General features: G+C 44.2%; 1 protein-coding gene across 1 annotated transcript in view; it reads left to right on the top strand.

Annotated features, from left to right (window-relative positions):
- Positions 1–467: 467 nt before the first annotated feature.
- LOC120037863 (G protein-coupled receptor kinase 5-like) overlaps positions 468–21,441 on the top strand; it is a 33,045-nt gene continuing 12,071 nt past the window's right edge. The window contains exon 1 of the mRNA XM_038983830.1: positions 468–1,054. Coding sequence (XP_038839758.1) covers positions 1,003–1,054 — 52 coding nt within the window. The 5' untranslated portion in view covers positions 468–1,002. The remainder of the gene's footprint in view (positions 1,055–21,441) is intronic.

Raw genomic sequence — 21,441 nt, 5'->3', positions numbered from 1 at the left:
TCTTGAGATAATTGGATGTTGTGTTTGATCAATTTTCATAATTAAAATATGTTATTGTGCACCGCGGTTCTTAGGCTTTCCATGTCAGATGAAAAACAGCATTTGAACAACGCACCAATAGCCTATGTATGGGGAACATCACCTTTATCAATATCATTCTTTCTCCCAAGGTCTTTCATCTTCAGTTCTACCGCTTGGCATTGCATTGGGAGGGGATGGCAAGAATGTGCCGCTATCAGATGTCTATGACAGCCAGACAGGCATACTCAACAACGCATACGTCATGGGCCAGATATGAACACGCCCCTTCCGACTGGCTGTGTGTCCCACGGGCGATGGAATGGAATATTGGAACCACCAACTTGGTGGATCAAGATTTGCGAACTCTTGCTATAAATCATTGAACTTCCATAGACTGTACACTTAGCCCCCTGCACGATACCCAAATGTAAACGAAATATTGACCAGAACCACGGGGGAAACGGCTTAGAGCTCCGCCAAACGTTACAACCAAGATAAAAAACCCAGCCCTTTTTTTTTTTTATTATGCACCAAGAGGTGGAGCACGTTGAGTCTAGTACACTTCACCAACTCCCACCAGTGCTACTGGTCTGTGCTTCAGCCGCTGTTAGGAATGCGTTACCAAAGGATGTAGGTCTTGCCGAGGTCTCGGGCTGTTTCGGGATGTATTGATGGCTCAACAGTCCTATCCTTCTTTGATTCCGCACCAAATTTCGCACGAAACACACAACAGTCTCCGGAATTGGAATGGAAATGCCCCCCGGACGCTGTATTCGGAGCCGACAATATGAACCATGCCCTAGTTAATATTACAAGGATTTCCTCGATAGCTTGTGTATAGACTTTCAAGGAATTTGAAATGTATACATTTGATTCGGATTTGGAGTAAAACGAAAAGCAATTTAGCCGTGAAGAGCAAGGTGTTGCTGTGCCGACGTAAAAACAACAACAAATCTATTAAGCAAAATCAAAGGATTTTAGATGGAGCTGGAGAATATTGTGGCCAATACGGTATTGTTAAAAGCAAGAGAAGGTAGGTCTTCAAACAGCCTAATAAAATGAATGAACCATTTTGACCCGTAGAATGGGGTTCGAATTCCATTTTGTGTTGAATGCTACAGTGATGCAATATAAATTGTCTCTGAACATGATATTTACAGATGCTATGCTGCTCTAAAATCTACTTTATACCATACACCACCACCATCATCACCAAACAACATGTTTTATTGCTTATGATAGGCTTTTAAACCCTTCAATGTATCCATCCCTAGCTCAATTGATGTCCAATATAGCCTATGTATGTTCAGGCCTGTAGTTTAAAATCGTTTGACACAACGTTTGTGAACAAAGGTCTCTCTAAATGTAAAAAAAAAAAATAACCCCGCACATCAGCTTTAAGTTTTGTTTAACAAATTGTTTTCTGCGTGATTATGATTAGACTGTAGTAGAGCCCACCGGTGAAACCGTAACAATTCGACATGTTCAGACAGTATGACAAGAACTGGGGTCAAACTCTGGTCTGATGATCATTTGCTACAGTTGGCAATGGCACATTTATGATGATCTATGACGTGATCGGAATCTAAATGTCTATGGTGGTCTCCGTGCAGCAAAATGCAGCCTTTTACACTTCGATACCCCAAACAACCGTGTGATTGGGCACTTAGGTTCTGTCAATTTCATCTTTACCGTTTGTTTGTGTTAGGTCATAATCTGTGTGTTCGGCAGGTGTAGAGTTTCGGAGACCAGCTGTTTTGTTATTAACCTTCATTGATCTTTAAGGAAATGTCCTTTCACGTGCACATAGGCCTATCCCTTCACTTCAGACTCGACCAAGGATCCAAACTGATGAAATTATTGGCATTGCAGTACGTTACTAATGATAATGTTATGGCTCTTATGTCGTGTTTTTGCCATAAAATAATGATGTTATTGCTCTTATGTCGTGTTAATGCCATAAGATACAGCTTCCCGTCTATCTGAATACATAAAAAAACTGAGAAGGCTGTGTTCCTCTCAATCTGAGAAATGCACCGTTAGATACACACACACACACACACACACACACACACACACACACACACACACACACACACACACACAGTTGTGCATGGTGTAATGTGGCTACAGGCTCTCTGTGGAGTTGTGCAGTGACGCAGGAGAAGGCAGTGTTCCTATGGCTGGCCTAGTGGTTATCTCACAGTAATAATGACATACTTATGGATTGGCTGCACTGGGTCAAAGATAGGACAGACAGAGAGAAAGAGACTGATGTTTCCAGTCAGTGTACCACTGCCATACAAGGGTCCTTCGTTGTTTTGAGATGCAGCTTGAAACCAGACTACTACAGTGTCAAATAAAAACTGCCAGATCACAGATGATTCCAAAGAAAATCAGAGCATCAAACATAGTCTCTATAGCATAGGTACAGTATTTGGCAACCAGTCCTCCTCAGGTGATCCAAAAAGATTAAATAGTTTAGTCATGATTGTGAACAACTACTGGGCCAGGAGTGGTATAGTGTTCTCTAATCTGAATAACATGGAACTGTCATATGTTCAGATATGTGCAAGATAATGAAAATAACATAACTATTTTGAAGTCGTTTTTGGTGGTGTCCCTTTAAATTTAATGAAATAAGAAGATGACATGGCGACCCATGACAGATCCTTGTTGTCCCAGCTGCTCTATACCCGAGCCAGCATAGTACGGGTTGGGTTGGCACAACAGTGTGTAAACCATGGTCTGGTACGTCCCAAAAACTGAAAGGGGTTTTCATTGGTCATCAGTGGATTCACTGTTGCTTTTTGCTCAGAGATGATAGTGAAAAGGCAGACATGATCAACAGAGATTTGAACTGTGAAGAGCTGATGGTTGATTTATAAGATCCTGTTGAAGATGGCTCCATAACAAGTGATCAACTGTCAACTTATCTTTTGTGATTCATTGCTGATTGGAGTGTGTTGTGTAATGAGTGCTTAGTTGTTTAGATTCTGCCTGGTAATGTTAGAATGACTAGGGTCCCTATCTGACAGAGCCCAGAGTGCCAACGGTTGTATGAATGCCTGTGAGATTTTGTCAAAGTCCGGGGTGTACAGGGATGCTCCTATCTGTGTGTATGTGCTGTGTACTTACGCTGTATGCCGAGGCTGGTTGAGGTCACAGCACAGGGACATAGCGAGAATGTGAATGGAGAAGAGAGAACCATGTTTATTCCGGTTTGTTTATGCAAGTGTGTCTCAGCCAGAGCTGAACGGAGAGATCCACATTCCCTGTCCGAATGCTCCCAGAGTCAGAGAGACAACAGGAAAGCCCAGTTTACACTCAGCTCCCAGTGTTTACGCCAGCGTCCTCACACTTCCCAAATCACTGGAATAAAGTGAACTGTAGCCAAGCAGAGAAATAAAAAGCCATCAATATCCTCTGCCTTCTGCAGAGCTGACCAGGGAGAGAGAGGCCCTATTCCAGTACTTGGTAAATGCATCCCTCTGTTCTCCTTTATTCCTTTGAAGTAAGTAATCATCACTAATCTGACATGACTGAGTTGGTCTAAGCGCAGCTTCACGTTAGCCAATTCAGTCATGTAAGGTAAGTGATCACACGGGAGGATTTGTTAAGGGGCCAGAGGATGGAGTAGAACATATTCAGGCCTGCTGAAGAGGACCTTTGATGACATCACGGTTGAGATTCCAGGAAGTTTATCTCACCTGCTCTGTCTCAAATACCAACAAACAACAGAGTAGCGAGTAAGACCTGAGTATAATTCAGAATCAGGAAATCTCCCTCTGTTTCTCCCTGGTGTCCAGTAATCTTGTTTTTGTGGAGGATGCTGAGGGGATGATGCAGTGAAATCCAAACCTCCATTCAGCCATCTCATCTCTGCTGAGGATCACCTAACAGCTCATATTACCAGTCAGCCCACAGTGTTGGAAGATGCTGACGTGTTGAACATAGAAATAATAAAGGTGCAATTCATAAGTTCTACTTCTCTTGTGACAACGAGGAAAGTGCAAACAGTCAATTTGAATTAAAACACACAATTACTGCACTTGTTGTCCTGTTCCTCTGCATTTTGTGCCTTTGCACTCACAAAGACCTTTCCCCTCAGTCCTCCAAAACATCTTGAGAAGACAAAGTAACTGGAAATTGTGTCCCCATTGTGCCTTAAATGCTAGTTTCATCAATGTGAAAGCAGAAGTGTTTTACATGTCAGACTACCCTGGAAGGGTTATAGAACAGCGAGAGCAGCAGTATTTCTTCCTGTTCAAATACTAAGCGTCACTTGTACTTGACTTTTAGGAAGCATTTCCTCTGAGAGCCGCTTCTTCTATTCGCTGAGCTGTGGAAGGGAGGCATCTCCATTACGTGTGTGTGTAAGGAGCGTATGAATTCCTGTGTGTGTGTGTAATCTTAGCTCTTACGAGGGCAACATCCTGCAGTAGACCCTGAGCTCATGATGCCTGCGTGTGTGTGTACGCGCTTCCCCATTCACAACTGTCACATTGGCAGCAGCCGTGGAACCCAAGCCACCTGAACGAACGTCATCAGCGGTTTAAATGAAGGAGAGTAAAGGGAAAAGTGTGTTGTTGAATTCAGATGTGTTGTTGGGATAGCAGACGTGTAGCAACAGAATTGTAGCCAAGTTGCCAGCCTGCGATTTTAGGTTCATGCCTCCGTTGTTGGCCAACAGAACAGGCTAAGAGAATAGCATTGCTGATCTATGTCTTCCCTGTTTTCAGATACTGTTGCCCTTTTTTAATTGAGGAAGGTGTTAACCAAGCTATGTTGGATGGATGGCCTCCTCTTACCTGAGGCAATTGTCTTGTTCAACCTCTGTTCTAGAATAAAAGGTGTTCTAGAGTGAAGGAACAAATGTTCTAGAATGAAGGGATGAGTGTTGTATCTAGAATGAAATGTGAACATGTTCTTAAACTGAGAGAAGTTTTCTCGAATAGAGGAAAAGGAATTGATTGATGGATCGTCTGATGAAAACAAACATGCAGATTTTAGGGCTTTATCTTAAACTGGCAAAACAGACAATAAACCAAACATTGTAGTACAAACAACACCATCTGTCTGTCGTTAAAAGGTCACAAACACAGACAAGCATTCCCCTCACTTCTACTGAGGTGAACTGAGGAGAAACATGGTGAGAAAATGGCAGCTGTATTTCTAAAGCCAACAGCTACCTCTGACGTGTACTTCACCCCACCTATGCCACTCTGTGGCGGCAGGTAGCCTAGTGGTTAAAGCGTTGGGCCAGTAACCGAAAAATTGCTAGATTGAATCCCCGAGCTGATAAGGTAAAAATCTGTCGGTCTGCCACAGTTCCTAGGCCGTCATTGTAAATAAGAATTTGTTCTAAACTGACTTGCCTAGTTAATTAACGGTTACATCTATGCAGATGAATGTTATTGGAATGTTCATCACCATTTATTTCCATGCACAAGATAATATGGCTGTTTGCTGAATCAGTGGGTTTTACTTCAGCAATATGTAATGAGATAGACACAGACAATATGACAGATCTTTAAGATGGTTTTGAAGGAAAGCAAGACAGACAAGAGTAAAAGAGTGAGGGTACACAGTGGGCACTGGGCATTGTGAAATAGTGTGAGCCACTAACTCTGTCACTAAACCCGATGTAGTCCTGCATGCCATAGCTGACCGACTACTGTGTGACCATGTCCACGCTGTCTTGTCGGCTGACTTGTGCTGAGTGGTTCATTGGTTATACTGGCAGTGCCCACAAAGGAAGTTGAACATTATGAGACTATTACTAATACATTCTAACATTATTGGAAAAGGACAGTTTTAGGTAATAGGAGATGCCTGCTGGTCAATGTTCCCTCAAATCTTTTGGGGTACTGAGCAAATTTCAGGTCTGCTGAGCGCAAACTTGAATATTCAAAATTCTGTGCAACTTCCAGCCAGTGTGTGGTGTTCAATGTAGGCCTGCATTCCATGAGCCTTTTGAGGAAAAACTTGCAGGGCTTGGCATTAACCTGTTTATCCACTTGTCCTTCAGACAAGGTGGTGACTGAAAATGTTTTTTTGTTGTTTGATGCAAGAAACCACTTTACAAAATAAAATGCATTATTATTCCCATACCATTGTTACAGAGAATCAGACAAATTATGCTACACTCTGCCTATTGGCTACTTAGCTTATTCAAGCCTGTCTCAAAACACAACACTGCCCCTTCATCTATAACTGGGCTAATAACTCACTAACTAGCAAAGGATATAAACAAAATGTGCACACGAGGCTACATGCAGCTCTTGCTTTGATCTCAAAACAAGCGAAACTACTCACGACCACAGCTGTATGGCACAGATCCGTATATGGCAATGGTCTATTTGCATATAGGCCTTTGCAGCTTTAATTGGTTATGCTGCACCGGTCTGTGTAGAGTACGGGCTGAGTCCTGCTCAGTAGAATCCTACTCTGATGTGTTCTGCCTACAGCAAAATCTCTTGCATAGTTCATTTTGCTTCGGTATGTTGCATGGGAAGTGGCTAATATTGAGCTGATTCGATCACAATTGCCACTGTAAAGGGAAACATTGATAGTGTTAACTAACAGGAAAAACTCTAGGAAGTTGAGTGAAGTTAAATCTCATGCTTCTCTCCTTGGGCTGATAGTTCTTCTGGGCTCTGCGCAGCAGTCTCGGGGCTGCTGCGTGGCCGCGCACGCGCAGTTTAGAGGGAACGTTGCTGCTGGTGCTGGAAGGTGTAGGGTGCTGGAAGGTGTAGGGTGCTGGTGCTGGAAGGTGTAGGGTGCTGGAAGGTGTAGGGTGCTGGAAGGTGTAGGGTGCTGGTGCTGGAAGGTGTAGGGTGCTGGTGCTGGAAGGTGTAGGGTGCTGGTGCTGGAAGGTGTAGGGTGCTGGAAGGTGTAGGGTGCTGGAAGGTGTAGGGTGCTGGTGCTGGAAGGTGTAGGGTGCTGGAAGGTGTAGGGTGCTGGTGCTGGAAGGTGTAGGGTGATGGAAGGTGTAGGGTGCTGGTGCTGGAAGGTGTAGGGTGCTGGAAGGTGTAGGGTGCTGGAAGGTGTAGGGTGCTGGAAGGTGTAGGGTGCTGGAAGGTGTAGGGTGCTGGAAGGTGTAGGGTGTAGGGTGCTGGAAGGTGTAGGGTTCTGGAAGGTGTAAGGTGCTGGTGCTGGAAGGTGTAGGGTGCTGGTGCTGGAAGGTGTAGGGTGCTGGAAGGTGTAAGGTGCTGGTGCTGGAAGGTGTAGGGTGCTGGTGCTGGAAGGTGTAGGGTGCTGGTGCTGGAAGGTGTAGGGTGCTGGAAGGTGTAGGGTGCTGGAAGGTGTAGGGTGCTGGTGCTGGATGGGGTAGGGTGCTGGAAGGTGTAGGGTGCTGGTGCTGGAAGGTGTAGGGTGCTGGAAGGTGTAGGGTGCTGGTGCTGGAAGGTGTAGGGTGCTGGTGCTGGACGGTGTAGGGTGCTGGTGCTGGAAGGTGTAGGGTGCTGGAAGGTGTAGGGTGCTGGAAGGTGTAGGGTGCTGGAAGGTGTAGGGTGCTGGTGCTGGATGGGGTAGGGTGTTGGAAGGTGTAGGGTGCTGGTGCTGGAAGGTGTAGGGTGCTGGTGCTGGAAGGTGTAGGGTGCTGGAAGGTGTAAGGTGCTGGTGCTGGAAGGTGTAGGGTGCTGGAAGGTGTAGGGTGCTGGAAGGTGTAGGGTGCTGGAAGGTGTAGGGTGCTGGGAGGTGTAGGGTGTGTGAAAAACCCTAACATGGTAGAGAGGTAAAAACATTGATAAACATTTGGATAGTAGTTATTACTGCAAGTGAGAGTGATTTGTCTTAAATGTACCCGCAAAGTGTAAAATGGTGGTAGATGCACAGTCAACACATTCAGAGGAGTATATGTGGCCCATGCAGGAATCAAAGTACTATAGTACTGCAAGCACCATGCACGCTCCAGCCAACTGTGGTTAGATTGTCAACTATGCACCATCTAGCTACAGTTTTTTTCTTATTTGTCACATGCACCGAATACAACGGATGTAGACTTTACCGTGAAAGGCTTGCTTAAGAGCCCTTCCCAACGATGCAGAGTAAAAAAATATATATAATACAAAGGAAATGTGGATGGATCTCACCTCAGGCTTACTTTGTGAGGAGCCTTTGTTGTAAGGTGAGAAAAAAATGCTGCTCTATAGTGTTATAGCACAAGTCTCAGCAAGCCACAGGAGAAAAAAAAAATGGATTTATGCTCCCTAAAGATTCACGTCTGTTTCAGACATCATTGTCTACTTTGCAGTAGTTTTTCCTAAAAAAGCTTATTCTCTTCTAGTGTCCTGACTTCCATGGTGACTGATCTGGCAGGACATGTCAGGGAAAAACATGATGAACACCTATCCACTATGCAGTGCATTTGTGTGTGCATCCTGGAGTGTGTTCCCTCAGGGCTTCTCTCGGAGGGCTGAGCCATGACATAATGCTGGGGAGTTTTATTGAGGAGACAACTGAAGATCATTAATGGGAGGAGAATCCCATCCATGAAAGAAGAGTTGAGAGGCCCAGGCCAGCCCGTTTCCTCTCTGTGCTTCTGTTTGTTTGTGTGGACACAGAGAGAAAGATGGAAAATGTTTTACATACTAGCTGTCGCTCACACATAGCTACGGAGCAAACCCCCACCCTCATGAACAAGCCCCCATCCCACAATTCTCCTATACAAGGCAACACATGACAGCACAAAGTATAGAACCATAGCTACCTTTCAGTTTCATGAGGGTGGGCCCTCATGAACAAAACCCCACCCCCATGAAGCTGAAAGGTAGCTTTGGTTCTATACTTTGTGCTGTCATGTGTTGCCTTGTATAGGATAATTGTCTTTGTTATTTTAGTGCCTGTCCGTGCATCTATGTTGAATCTCTTTAGACAAACCCAATGAAAATGTCATGTTTCAAGTGGAAAATTATCAACATCTATAGGACTACTCATCTGAGTTTGGCTTGTGTACTTTCACTGTGTACACACACACACACACACACACACACACACACACACACACACACACACACACACACACACACACACACACACACACACACACACACACACACACACATACACACACACACCAGAAAAGGGAATGAACATGTAGTAGTTAAAGGGTAGACATTGACCCAGTGGCCTCTTAGTGTTGTTAAATTTAGGCTGTTTTCCCAGTTCCCAGACCTTATCAGAGTTATTTATTTAAAGGCTGTTTTTGGTATTCCTGAGTCCCTTGGTATGCCCCAGATCTATCACTAATTTTAGAGCCCCCAGCACGACACAGAAAGGGTATAATAAGGAGAAGAGGGTTGCAAGTCCGATACTTGTATGAGAATGTTGGCATACAAAGAGAGAGAGAGAGAGAGTGGAGGACAGGGGAAGGCACAACAGAATGAGCTATTTAGGAGATCACTACCATATATTCCAAATATCAAATAACCTTGGTTATTTTTCCTGTGAGGGAATGTCTTGTGTGGTATTTGGCATACGGCAGCAGTGACACTGGACTTTCAAATGTGTTTGGTTTCAGCAGTGCATGACCAGGCAGTTATCACTACTCTCTTCAGATGAACAAACAATCTGACTGTGTTCTGTATCCATTAATCACACAGGAGAGAGGTAGAACCAGGAGAGAGGTAGAACCAGGAGAGAGGTAGAACCAGGAGAGAGGTAGAACCAGGAGAGAGGTAGAACCAGGAGAGGGGTAGAACCAGGAGAGGAAAGGAAAGGGGGTGAACCAGGGGAGGAGAGGGAGTGTGAACCCGGAGAGGGGGGCGAACGAGGAGAGGGGGGCGATCCAGGAGAGGAGAGGGGGGCGATCCAGGAGAGGAGAGGGGAGCGATCCAAGAGAGAAGATGAGATGGGGGCGATCCAGGAGAGGAGGAGAGGGGGGCGATCCAGGAGAGGAGGAGAGGGGGGTGATCCAGGAGAGGAGAGGAGAGGGGGGTGATCCAGGAGAGAAGAGGAGAGGGGAGCGATCCAGGAGAGGAGAGGGGAGCGATCCAGGAGAGGAGAGGGGAGCGATCCAGGAGAGGAGAGGGGAGCGATCCAGGAGAGGAGAGGGGGGCGATCCAGGAGAGGAGAGGAGAGGGGGGCGATCCAGGAGAGGAGAGGAGAGGGGAGCGATCCAGGAGAGGAGAGGGGAGCGATCCAGGAGAGGAGAGGGGAGCGATCCAGGAGAGGAGAGGGGAGCGATCCAGGAGAGGAGAGGGGAGCGATCCAGGAGAGGAGAGGGGAGCGATCCAGGAGAGGAGAGGAGAGCGGGCAAACCAGGAGAGAAGAGGAGAGCGGGCGAACCAGGAGAGAAGAGGAGAGCGGGCGAACCAGGAGAGAAGAGGAGAGGGGGGCGAACCAGGAGAGGAGAGGAGCGGGGGTCTACCAAGAGAGGAGAGGAGCGGGGGTCTACCAAGAGAGGTGATGGGGTGAACCAGGAGAGGTGATGGGGTGAACCAGGAGAGGGGATGAACCAAGAGAGGAGAGGAGAGGGGGTGAACCAGGAGAGGAGAGGGGGTGAACCAGGAGAGGGTGAACTCTGATAGAAGAAAGAGGATGGATGAGCTTTCATAGAGAGAAGAGGATATGAGCATTCGGACAGAGGAAAAGTGTGTGCGTGTGTGTGTGTGTGTGTGTACACAGGAAAGGAAATGGAGAACAGCTGTAGAGGAAGTGAAGAGCCTAGAGAGGGCCATCGTAATCACTTTAACCCTGTTTCCGGAATTGCTGTGTGAGGCGACTATCTTTGATTTTGTCTTTTTGTGTGTCTGTGTGTCCATGCGTGTGAGCTGTGCATTTATTTGTGTGTTGTGGTTTGATGGTTGTCTGTCTGTGTGTGTTGGAGACAATAGCCTTTTGGACAGAATCAGTCCTATCCTGGGGCAGCAGGCGGCCTAGTGTTTAGAGCGTTGGGCCAGATATCAAAAAGTTACTAGTTCGAATCCCTGAACTGACTTTGTAAAACAATCTGCCCACCTAAGCCCTAATGGCTCCCAGAGTGCTGTCAATAATGGCTGCCCAGCTAGCACATAATGTTCTCAGAACCATGTTTTTCGTAGGTGGGAATTTCAGTACTTCAGCATAATGTTTCTTACAGGTTTCCTCATGGTTCTATTTAAAATGTTCTCAAATTGTTCAGAGAATGTTAAGAAACAATTTTCTTCTGTGGAAAATTCAGTACTTCAGCATAACGTTTTCTTCAGGTTTCCTGATGGTTCTATTTAAAGTCATGTTCTCAGCACATGAATAAAACTTTCCATATAAACCACAAGAAAAAATGAGTAACGTTCAGAATGTCAGCATCAACAAAACTCAATATCCGCTATCTTGGTAAGTGTGTTCAGGTGTGTTGGCTGTGCCTTGTTTTCTTTGAAATGGGGTCTGTCTGAATAGACTGAAATGAACAGCTTTGTATGAGTTTTAAAAAACGCACAAAAAAACATGGAACGCTAGCTCTGTCCTGGTGTCGCAGTGGACTAATTCCAGGAATAAAGAACAGAAGATCGATCGTAGGTTCGAATCTCACTGATGCCATGTCACAATCAAAAAAGGAATTTGTTTGCATGATTAATGCCTAAGCAAATACATTTCCATGTGTCCTATCAGTGCTAAGGGTTCAAAACAGTTAACCTAAATGAAACATGTTCTCAGAACGTTATTAAATTACCTTAAAATAACTCGGAATTTCCTTTCTCAGAATGTTAATTAAACCTCCCAGGAAAACTTTCAGCAAACCATAGTAAAACGTTCTCAGAACATCCCTGCAGCCTAGACATGTATGTTCCCAGAACAGGCAAAATTGACATCGTTAAAAATGATTTTAATGGTCAGGAACCTTATGGCTTTTCCCAGAACCAATGGGAAACCAAAAACGTACGTACCCACAACTTCCAACATACTTAATGTATTATCTGGGTGATCCCATGCCATGACCTCACTCTCCAAGGGTGTCTCAGGGAGAATGGGATATGCAAAAAAACACATTTCCATTTCACCACACACTTGTAGAGGTTATGTATATGTGTGAAACAGGGCAAATATAAGTGCCCCCTATTTGACCTTTTTGACCTAAGATTGGATCAGGTCAAAGGTTTAGTCTGTACCATTTGTTCCTTTTGGAGGATTCAGAGCAGTAGGCCTAGTGCTGGTGGACTGTTCTGTTCCTCTCTTGTAGATGTATAGCGTATGTCACCCAGTGTGCCCTCAGCTGTCACAATGCAATTTCAGCCCAGAGAGTGTGAGCTCAGGTGATGAGAATGTTTTCTCACTTTTCATGTGTGGTATATTCATAGAACAGGAAAATTGTGACACCTGACTCTTCCCATACAGGAAATGTAACCCCCCCTCTTTCACTCACTCTCCAATTCTAACCTTAAAAAACTTATTTGGGATCGGTGTCCCTTCCACGGGACGGTTGAGCTAACGTAGGCTGATGCGATTAGCATGAGTTTGGAGGTAACAAGTACATTTCCCAGGACATAGACATATCTGATATGGGCAGAAAGCTTCAATTCTTGTTAATCTAACTGCACTGTCAAATGTACATTAGCTATTACAATGAGAGAATACCATGCTATTGTTTGAGGAGAGTGCACAATTTTGAACATGAAAAGTTATTAATAAACAGATTAGGCACATTTGGGCAGTCTTGATACACAATTTTTAACAGAAATGCAATGGTTAATTGGATCAGTCTAAAACCTTGCACATACACTGCTGCCATCTAGTGGCCAACATCTAAATTGCACCTGGGCTGGAATAATACATTATGGCCTTTCTCTTGCATTTCAAAGATGATGATACCAAATAAATACAAAATAACGTTTTTTTTCCTTCTTTGTATTATCTTTTACAAGATCCATTGTGTTATATTCACCTACATTCCTTTCACATTTCCACAAACTTCAAAGTGTTTCCTTTCAAATGGTACCAAGAATATGCATATCCTTGCTCCAGGGCCTGAGCTTCAGGCAGTTAGATTTGGGTATGTCATTTTAGGCAGAAATTGGAAAAAAAGGGGCGGATCCTTAAGAGTTTCACCCTAAACCCCCTCGAAATAGCATTTGACCTTGTAGGGACTAACAAAATGTCCCCAGTTGGTCAAATTTTTGTTAGTTTATTCTTAAGTCCACAGAAGTATATTTAACACACACACACACACACACACACACACACACACACACACACACACACACACACACACACACACACAGTCTTGTACAGCTGACAATTCAGTTCCATTCAAAATCCTATTTTTCCTAACCTATACTCTTACCTTAACCCTATTATTTATTTATTTATTTATTTATTTATTTAACCAGGCAAGTCTGTTAAGAACAAATTTTTATTTACAATGACGACCTACCCCAGCCAAACCATAACCCGGACGACTGGGCCAATTGTGCGCCACCATATGGGACTCCCAATCATGGCCGGTTGTGATACAGCATGGAATCGAACTAGGGTCTGTAGTGACGCCTCTAGTACTGAGATGCAGTGCCTTAGATCGCTTCGCCACTCGGAAGCTAAAACCTTTAACATAATTTTAACACTAATTCTAACCTTAACTCTAAACCCCCTAGAAATAAGGCAGTTAACCCACTGTTCCGTGGATGTCGATTTTAAGGCAGCCCCCCCGCACCTCTCTGATTCAGAGGGGTTAGGTTAAATGCGGAAGACACATTTCAGTTGAAGGCAGTTGTCCCCAGTTGGTCAAATTGTTGTTTGTTTGTTAAACATGTCCACACACACACACACACACACACACACACACACACACACACACACACACACACACACACACACACACACACACACACACACACACACACACACACAGTGTTGTAAGAGAGACAAGCATAAGAGCTCAGAGGTGAGGTCAGGGACCGGTCTGACCACCTCTGTCAAAGACCTCTCTAGGCAAGCCTGTGTTAACAGACCGACAGGCAGAGCCCTCAGACAGACGCTATTTCTAACATCACTGTTGGTTGACAGGACGCCGCAATACGCATGAAGAGATCAAACCTGTTACACTCAGGCCATTGTGTACAGAATCAATTCCCTGGAGTTGGTTGATGAAACTACTATTTTTATTTTGTTACTCTGTACATTTTTTACATTTATATATTGATCATGATTTGTATAAAATATGTCATGTAACAGAGTGTAAAGCCTGTTACCTCAAATAGCCTACCTCATATAGCCTACCTCAAATAGTCTACATCATATAGCCTACCTCAAATAGTCTACCTCAAATAGCCTACCTCAAATAGCCTACATCATATAGCCTACCTCAAATAGCCTACCTCATATAGCCTACCTCAAATAGCCACATCATATAGCCTACATCATATAGCCTACCTCAAATAGCCTACATCATATAGCCTACCTCATAGCCTACATCATATAGCCTACCTCAAATAGCCTACCTCAAATAGCCTGCCTCATATAGTCTACCTCAAATAGCCTACCTCATATAGCCTACCTCAAATAGCCTACCTCAAATAGCCTACCTCAAATAGCCTACCTCCATATAGCCTACCTCCATATAGCCTACCTCAAATAGCCTACCTCAAATAGTCTACCTCAAAGGTTGAAATAAATGCAAATGCATTGGCAGGGCAATTCAAGCAAAGCCAATATGCTGTGATAATGTTTTGGGCCTATAGCCTACTGCACACACCTCATTACTACAGTACTCTTTTTAAATAGGTTAATGTTTACAAAGAATGACGGGAGATCTCGGCTTGCACCCCCCACACGTTTACCCTCAGAACAGCCTCAATTTGTCGGTGCATGGACCCATCTTGAGTTCAATGCTTCCCACAGTTGTCAAGTTCGCTGGATGTCCTTTGTGTGGTGGACCATTTTTGATACACATGGGAAACTGTTGAGCATGAAAAGCCCAGCAGCTACTACCAACCCCGCTCAAAGGGACTTAAATATTTTGTCTTGCCCATTCACCCTCTGAATGGCAAACATACACAATCCTTGTCTCAATTGTCTTAAGGCTTAAAAATAATTTTTTAACCTGTCTTCTCCCCTTCATCTACACGGATTGAAGTGGATTTAACACGTGACATCAATAAGGGATCATAGCTTTCGCCTGGTTAGTCTATGTCATGGAAAGAGCAGGTGTTCTTAATGTTTTGTGCACTCAGTGTATGTCATTCTTTCTGTGTTCATTAATCGTCTATGAGTAAAGCCAGGAGTTTTTCCTAGTCAGCTGAGGTCACATACTCAGGCTATAAGTAGACGGGACTGGTCAGTCCAGAGTTTTTCCTGCTCAGCTCAAATGACCAGTAAAAAACTGCTGGCCCTAGCTATGAAGAATATTAAGTCTATGACCCCCACTAAGTAGTTTACAATGTGACAAAAGACACTCTGAAGAATAGTACCGTGTGAATGCTACGGCCATGCGTACGTCATTGATGTTTGCTTAAAGCGCACTAACAGATGTTACAGCTGCTTGGAACATCCCATTATTACTAAAAGACAATTTATCACCAGGTCCCTTTTTATAATCCCCCAAAATACTAACAATGACATTACCACGGAGGAACTGGGCAACACATAGCTAGCTCTTCCTCCCATAGTCCCCCGTTTCACTCTGATTGCGGGACAGAGCATTTCTCAGTATCACACACACACCTGGCTAACACATAGCCTAAAGCGTGTGTGCTGGAAACAGTCTGACGTGAATTTCCAAGTACGCCTGTGTTAGCCCGGTGCACTCAGTGTGCTCTTTGTTTCAGTGGAAGGATAAAGATCTCTTATCGCCATGTCCTTCTGAGGAGAAATGGATATGATGTTTGTTTTGGCTAACCAATGGATCTTTCAGAGTCAACAATCCTCCCTTGATATCAAGTTAATCCAGTTTACCTACCTGGTAATTCAGCCTGTTGGTTTTGCATTGGCAGTGTGTGAAGCACAGACCTGAAAGAACAACTCTCTATCCTCTGACCACCATGCACGTACCTTTTCAGGATAACACTGACCACGTTTACACGCACACCAATATCCCCTTATTATTCTGGATATTCAAGTATTCTGTTTGTGAGTTAATGCATATAAACATCATTTCCCTTTTACAATAATCCGAAAAAGCTTCTATCCCGGTTATGAGAAACCCAGATAAAATTCCTGGGTTATGCTGATCTTAGTCAGGATACTGTGGCATGTAAATATCTTGTTTTTCACGGTCTGCGCAGGCTCAGTTTCGCATATCATAGGTGTTGTATGATGATGTTTTCATCTGATTTTCAAACAAAGCATTTTAAGTTGCCTACTTGCTCAGTTCGGTCCACCACAATGCCACAATTATTTATTTTGCTGATACTCCGTACTGAACTGTATAGCCTACTAGCTACTTTCACCCCTAATTTAGACACGTTTCTGCTTATAATTTCCAACATTTGGTAGGCAATGTTATAATTTGTGACATCTCGTATTACACTGAACAAAAATATAAACGCGACATGTAAAGTGCTGGTTTCATGAGCTGAAATGAAAGATCCCAGAAATGTTCCATACTCACAAAAAGCTTATTTCTCTAAAATGTAATGCACAAATTTGTTTACATTCCTGTTAGTGAGCATTTCTCCTTTGTCAAGATAATTCATCCACCTGACAGCTGTGGCATATCAAGAAGCTGATTAAACAGCATGATCATTATACAGGTGCTTGGGACAATAAAAGGCCACTCTAAAATGTGCAGTTTTGTCACAACAAAATGCCACAGATGTCTCAAGTTTTGATGGAGTGTGCAATTGGCATGTTGACTGCAGGAATGTCCTCCAGAGCGGTTTCCAGATAATTGAATGTTAATTTCTCTACCACATGCCACGCCCAATGTGGTTTTAGAGAATTTGGCAGTACATCCAACCGGCCTCACAACCGCAGACGACGTGTAACTGCGCCAGCCCAGGACCTCCACATCTGGCTTCTTCACCTGCGGGATCGTCAGAGGGGGAGGAGTATTTCTGTCTGTAATAAAGATTTTATTTTTTATTTTTAGATATACTCATTCTGACTGGCTGGGCCTGGATCCCCAGTGGGTTGGCCTGGCTCCCAAGTGGGTGGGCCTATGCCCTCCCAGGCCCACCCATGACTGCGCCCCTGCCCAGTCATGTGAAATCAATAGATTAGGTGCTCATTTATTTATTTAAATTGTCAGATTTCCTTACATGAACTGTAACTCAGCAAAATCTTTGAAATTGTTGCATGTTGCGTTTTATATTTTTGCTCAGTATAAAACAGTGTTTGCATCCTGATTGTGAGATGGAGGCAGGTCACTGACATGTCTTCCTCAAGGTGCTGCCCAGGGAAAGGACTGGATTGCTATGGCTTATATTAACGTGGGGACGTTATGGTGATAGTTTTACCTATAGCTCTGCTTATGGCCCTGCTGCTGGGCGTTTGGTTCAGTACCTAACATAGTTACCTAATGGTCTCAATGGTTCACATCGGGGAACATTTGAAGGGTTAAGGGCCAAGGGAACTGGAACAGAAAAGGAACTGAATGTGCTTTCGTTCAATGAACATTGAAGGAGCCACTTTATTTCAGCTGTATTAGCCCACTGTCATTCAACACAGGGAATTAATTTGTCCTTGGGTTCTGTCAAATTCAATCAAATGTTATTTGTCACATGCGCCGAGTACAATGGGTTTCTTACGTGAAATGTGAAATGCTTACTCAGGAGCCCTTCCCAACGATGCAGAGGTCAGGTCAGGACCTTACACATTGCACACACTATTTACTACCAGTGGTCTGACTGGTAGAGCTGGCACAGTTACCGTATAACTGTGTAACCGATGGTTATGGATGAAGAATGTCATGTGTTTTGTTTTTTGGAACAAACAGCTGGCTGAAGACGGGACGGCCTGGCATTTGTGTGGTTGAGTCCGTTTCTGCGGTAACATGGACTCTTCACAACCTGTTGTTGCAAACGAGTCTTCGGTTGCCTAGAATGAATAGAACTGGCTTGGATCCTCTAACCCTGGCAATTACCCTGGCAAGTGTACCCATGACTGGTAAAGTCATATGTACACTCGCAATGGCTGCCTGGTATTGTGATGCAATAGTTTCTTTGGTAATGTAGAATTTTCATTCAAATGATGTTAATTGATGTGGCTCATGCAGTGGAATGTCAGTTGATTTTAATCAACAAATCACAGCACACAGCACCCATACAGTAGATGCGATAAAGGTCAATGGAACACAGACGTTCCATTGACCAAATTGGCGCACATTCAACAAATCTATCCAACAAAGTGGATATTCGTCAAATCCATCACGTACGGTTCCCACGGTGACCGTACGTACATACCGCAACCAGAAGCCATGGATCACAGGCAATATCCGCACTGAGCCAAAGGGTAGAGCTGCCGCTTTCAAGGAGCGGGACTATAACCCGGAATCTTATAAGAAATCCCGCTAGGCCCTCCGACGAACCATCAAGCAGGCAAAGTGTCAATACAGGACTAATATTGAATCGTACTAGACCGGCTCCAACGCTTGTAGGATGTGGCAGGGCTTTCAAACTATTACAGGCTATAAAGGGAAGCACAGTCGCAAGCTGCCCATTGACACAAGCCAACCAGATTAGCTAAATTACTTCTATGCTCACTTCGAGGCAAGTAACATGACTATGTGATCACGCTCTCCGTAGCCGATGTGAGTAAGACCTTAAAACAGGTCAACATCCACAAGGCCGCAGGGCCAAACGGATTACCAGGATGTGTACTCCGAGCATGCGCTAACTAACAAGCATGTGTCTTCACGGACATTTTCAACCTGTCCCTGACTGAGTCTGTAATACCAACATGTTTCAAGCAGACCACCATAGTCCCTGTGCCCAAGAACACTAAGGTAACCAGCCAAAATGACTGTAGCCATGAAGTGCTTTGAAAGGCTGGTCATGGCTCACATCAACACCATTATCCCAGAAACCCTAGACCCACTCCAATTTGCATACTGCCCCAACAGATCCACAGATGATGCAATCTCTATTGCACTCAACACTGCCTTTTCCCTCCTGGACAAAAGGAACACCTATGTGAGAATGCTATTCATTGACTACAGCTCAGCGTTCAACACCATATTGCCCTCAAAGCTCATCACTAAGCTAAGGACCCTGGGACTGAACACCTCCCTCATCAACTAGATCCTGGACTTTCTGACAGGCCGCCCCCAGGTGGTAAGGGTAGGTAACAACACATCCGCCACGCTGATCCTCAACACGGGGGCCCCTCAGGCGTGCATGCTCAGTCCCCTCCTGTACTCCCTGTCCACACATGACTGCACGGCCAGGCACGACGCCAACATCATCATTAAGTTTGCTGACAACACAACAGTGGTAAGCCTGATCACCGACAACGATGTGACAGCCTATGGGGAGGAGGTCTGAGACCTGGCCATGTGGTGCCAGGACAACAACCTCTCCCTCAACGTGTTCAAGACAAAGGAGATGATTATGGACTACAGGAAAAGGAAGACCGAGCACGCCCCCATTCTCATCAATGGGGCTGTAGTGGAGCAGGTTGAGAGCTTCAAGTTTCTTGGTGTCCACATCACCAACAAACTAGCATGGTCCAAACACACTAAGACAGTCGTGAAGAGGGCACGACAAAACCTATTCCCCCTCAGGAGACTGAAAAGATTTGGCATGGGTGCTCAGATCCTCAAAAGGTTCTACAGCTGCACCATCGAGAGCATCCTGACTGGTTGCATCACTGCCTGGTATGGCAACTGCTCTGCCTCTGATCGCAAGGCACGACAGAGGGTAGTGTGTACTGCCCAGTACATCACTAGGGCCAAGCTTCCTGCCATCCAGGACCTCTTTACCAGGCAGTGTCAGAGGAAGTCCCTAAAAATTGTCAAAGACTCCAGCCACCCTTGTCATAGACTGTTCTCTCTGCTACCGCATGGCAAGCGGTACCAGAGCGCCAAGTCTAGGTCCAAAAGGCTTCTTAACAGCCTCTACCCACATTCCATAAGACTCCTGAACAGCTAATCAAAGGGCTACCCAGACCCCTCTTTTACGCTGCTGCTACTCTCTGGTTATTATCTATGCATAGTCACTTTAACTCTACCTACATGTACATATTACCTCGACTAACTGGTGCCCACGCACATTGACTCTGTACCGGTACCCACTGTATATAGCCTCGCTATTGTTATTTTACCGCTGCTGTTTAATTATTTGTAACTTTAATTTTTTATTTTCAATTTTTTACTTAACACTTATTTTTCTTAACTGCTTGACGCATTGTTGTTTAAGGACTTGTAAGTAAGCATTTCACTGTTGTATTTGGCACATGTGACAAATAAAATTTTACTTTATTTACAATGACTTCAGAAAGTATTCATACCCCTTGACTTATTCCACATTTTGTTATTACAGCCTGAATTAAAAATGGATTAAATATTATTATTATTATCTACACACAATACCCCATAATGACAAAGTGAAAACATGTTTTTAGAAATGTTTGCAAATATGTTGAACATTAAAAACAGAAATACAGTATTTACATAAGTATTCATATCTGAGTCAATACTTTGTAGAAACACATTTGGCAGTGATTACAGCTGTGCGTCTTTCTGGGTAAGTCTCTAAGAGCTGTGAGTGGTTGTGGGTAAGTCTCTAAGAGCTTTCCACACCTGGATTGTGCAACATATCCCCATTTTTATTTTTTAAATTCTTCAAACTGTCAAATTGGTTGTTGATCATTGCTAGAAAACCATTTTCAGGTCTTGCCATAGATTCTCAAGTAGATTTAAGTCAAAACTGTGACTCGGCCACTCAGGAACATTCACTGTCTTCTTGATAAGCAACTCCATTGTAGATTTGGCCTTGTGTTTTAGGTTATTGCCCTGCTGAAATGTGAATTAATCTCCCAGTGTCACACCCTGGCCTTTGTTATATTGATTTTCTTTATTAGTTTAGTTAGGTCAGGGTGTGACATGGGGGATGTTTGTGTGTTTTGTCTAGTTTAGGGTGTGTGTATTGTTTAGGGGGTTTTGAAGATGTATGGGGTTGTGTTCAGTGTAGGTGTTTAGGAAAGTCTATGGTTGCCTGGTTTGGTTCTCAATCAGAGACAGCTGTTTATTGTTGTCTCTGATTGGGAGCCATATTTAAGGCAGCCATAGGCTTTAGGTGTTTGTGGGTAATTGTCTATGTTGAACGTTTGTAGCTTGTGTATGCACTTACGTTTGTAGCTTCACGGTCGTTTGTTGTTTTGTTTTGTAAAAGTGTTCGTTTTCGTGTTTCGTCATCTTTAATAAAAGAAGATGTCTTCATATCCCGCTGCGGTGAAATCTCTGAGTGGTTTTCTTCCTCTCCGGCAACTGAGTTAGGAAGGACGCTTGTATCTTTGTAGTAACTGGGTGTATTGATACGCCATCCAAAGTCTAATGAATAACTTTACTAT

The sequence above is a fragment of the Salvelinus namaycush genome, unplaced genomic scaffold (assembly GCF_016432855.1).
Source record: "Salvelinus namaycush isolate Seneca unplaced genomic scaffold, SaNama_1.0 Scaffold1940, whole genome shotgun sequence".
NCBI lineage: Eukaryota > Metazoa > Chordata > Actinopteri > Salmoniformes > Salmonidae > Salvelinus > Salvelinus namaycush.
Note: the sequence above shows the minus strand (reverse complement) of the source record. Positions and strands in the feature narration are given on the sequence as shown.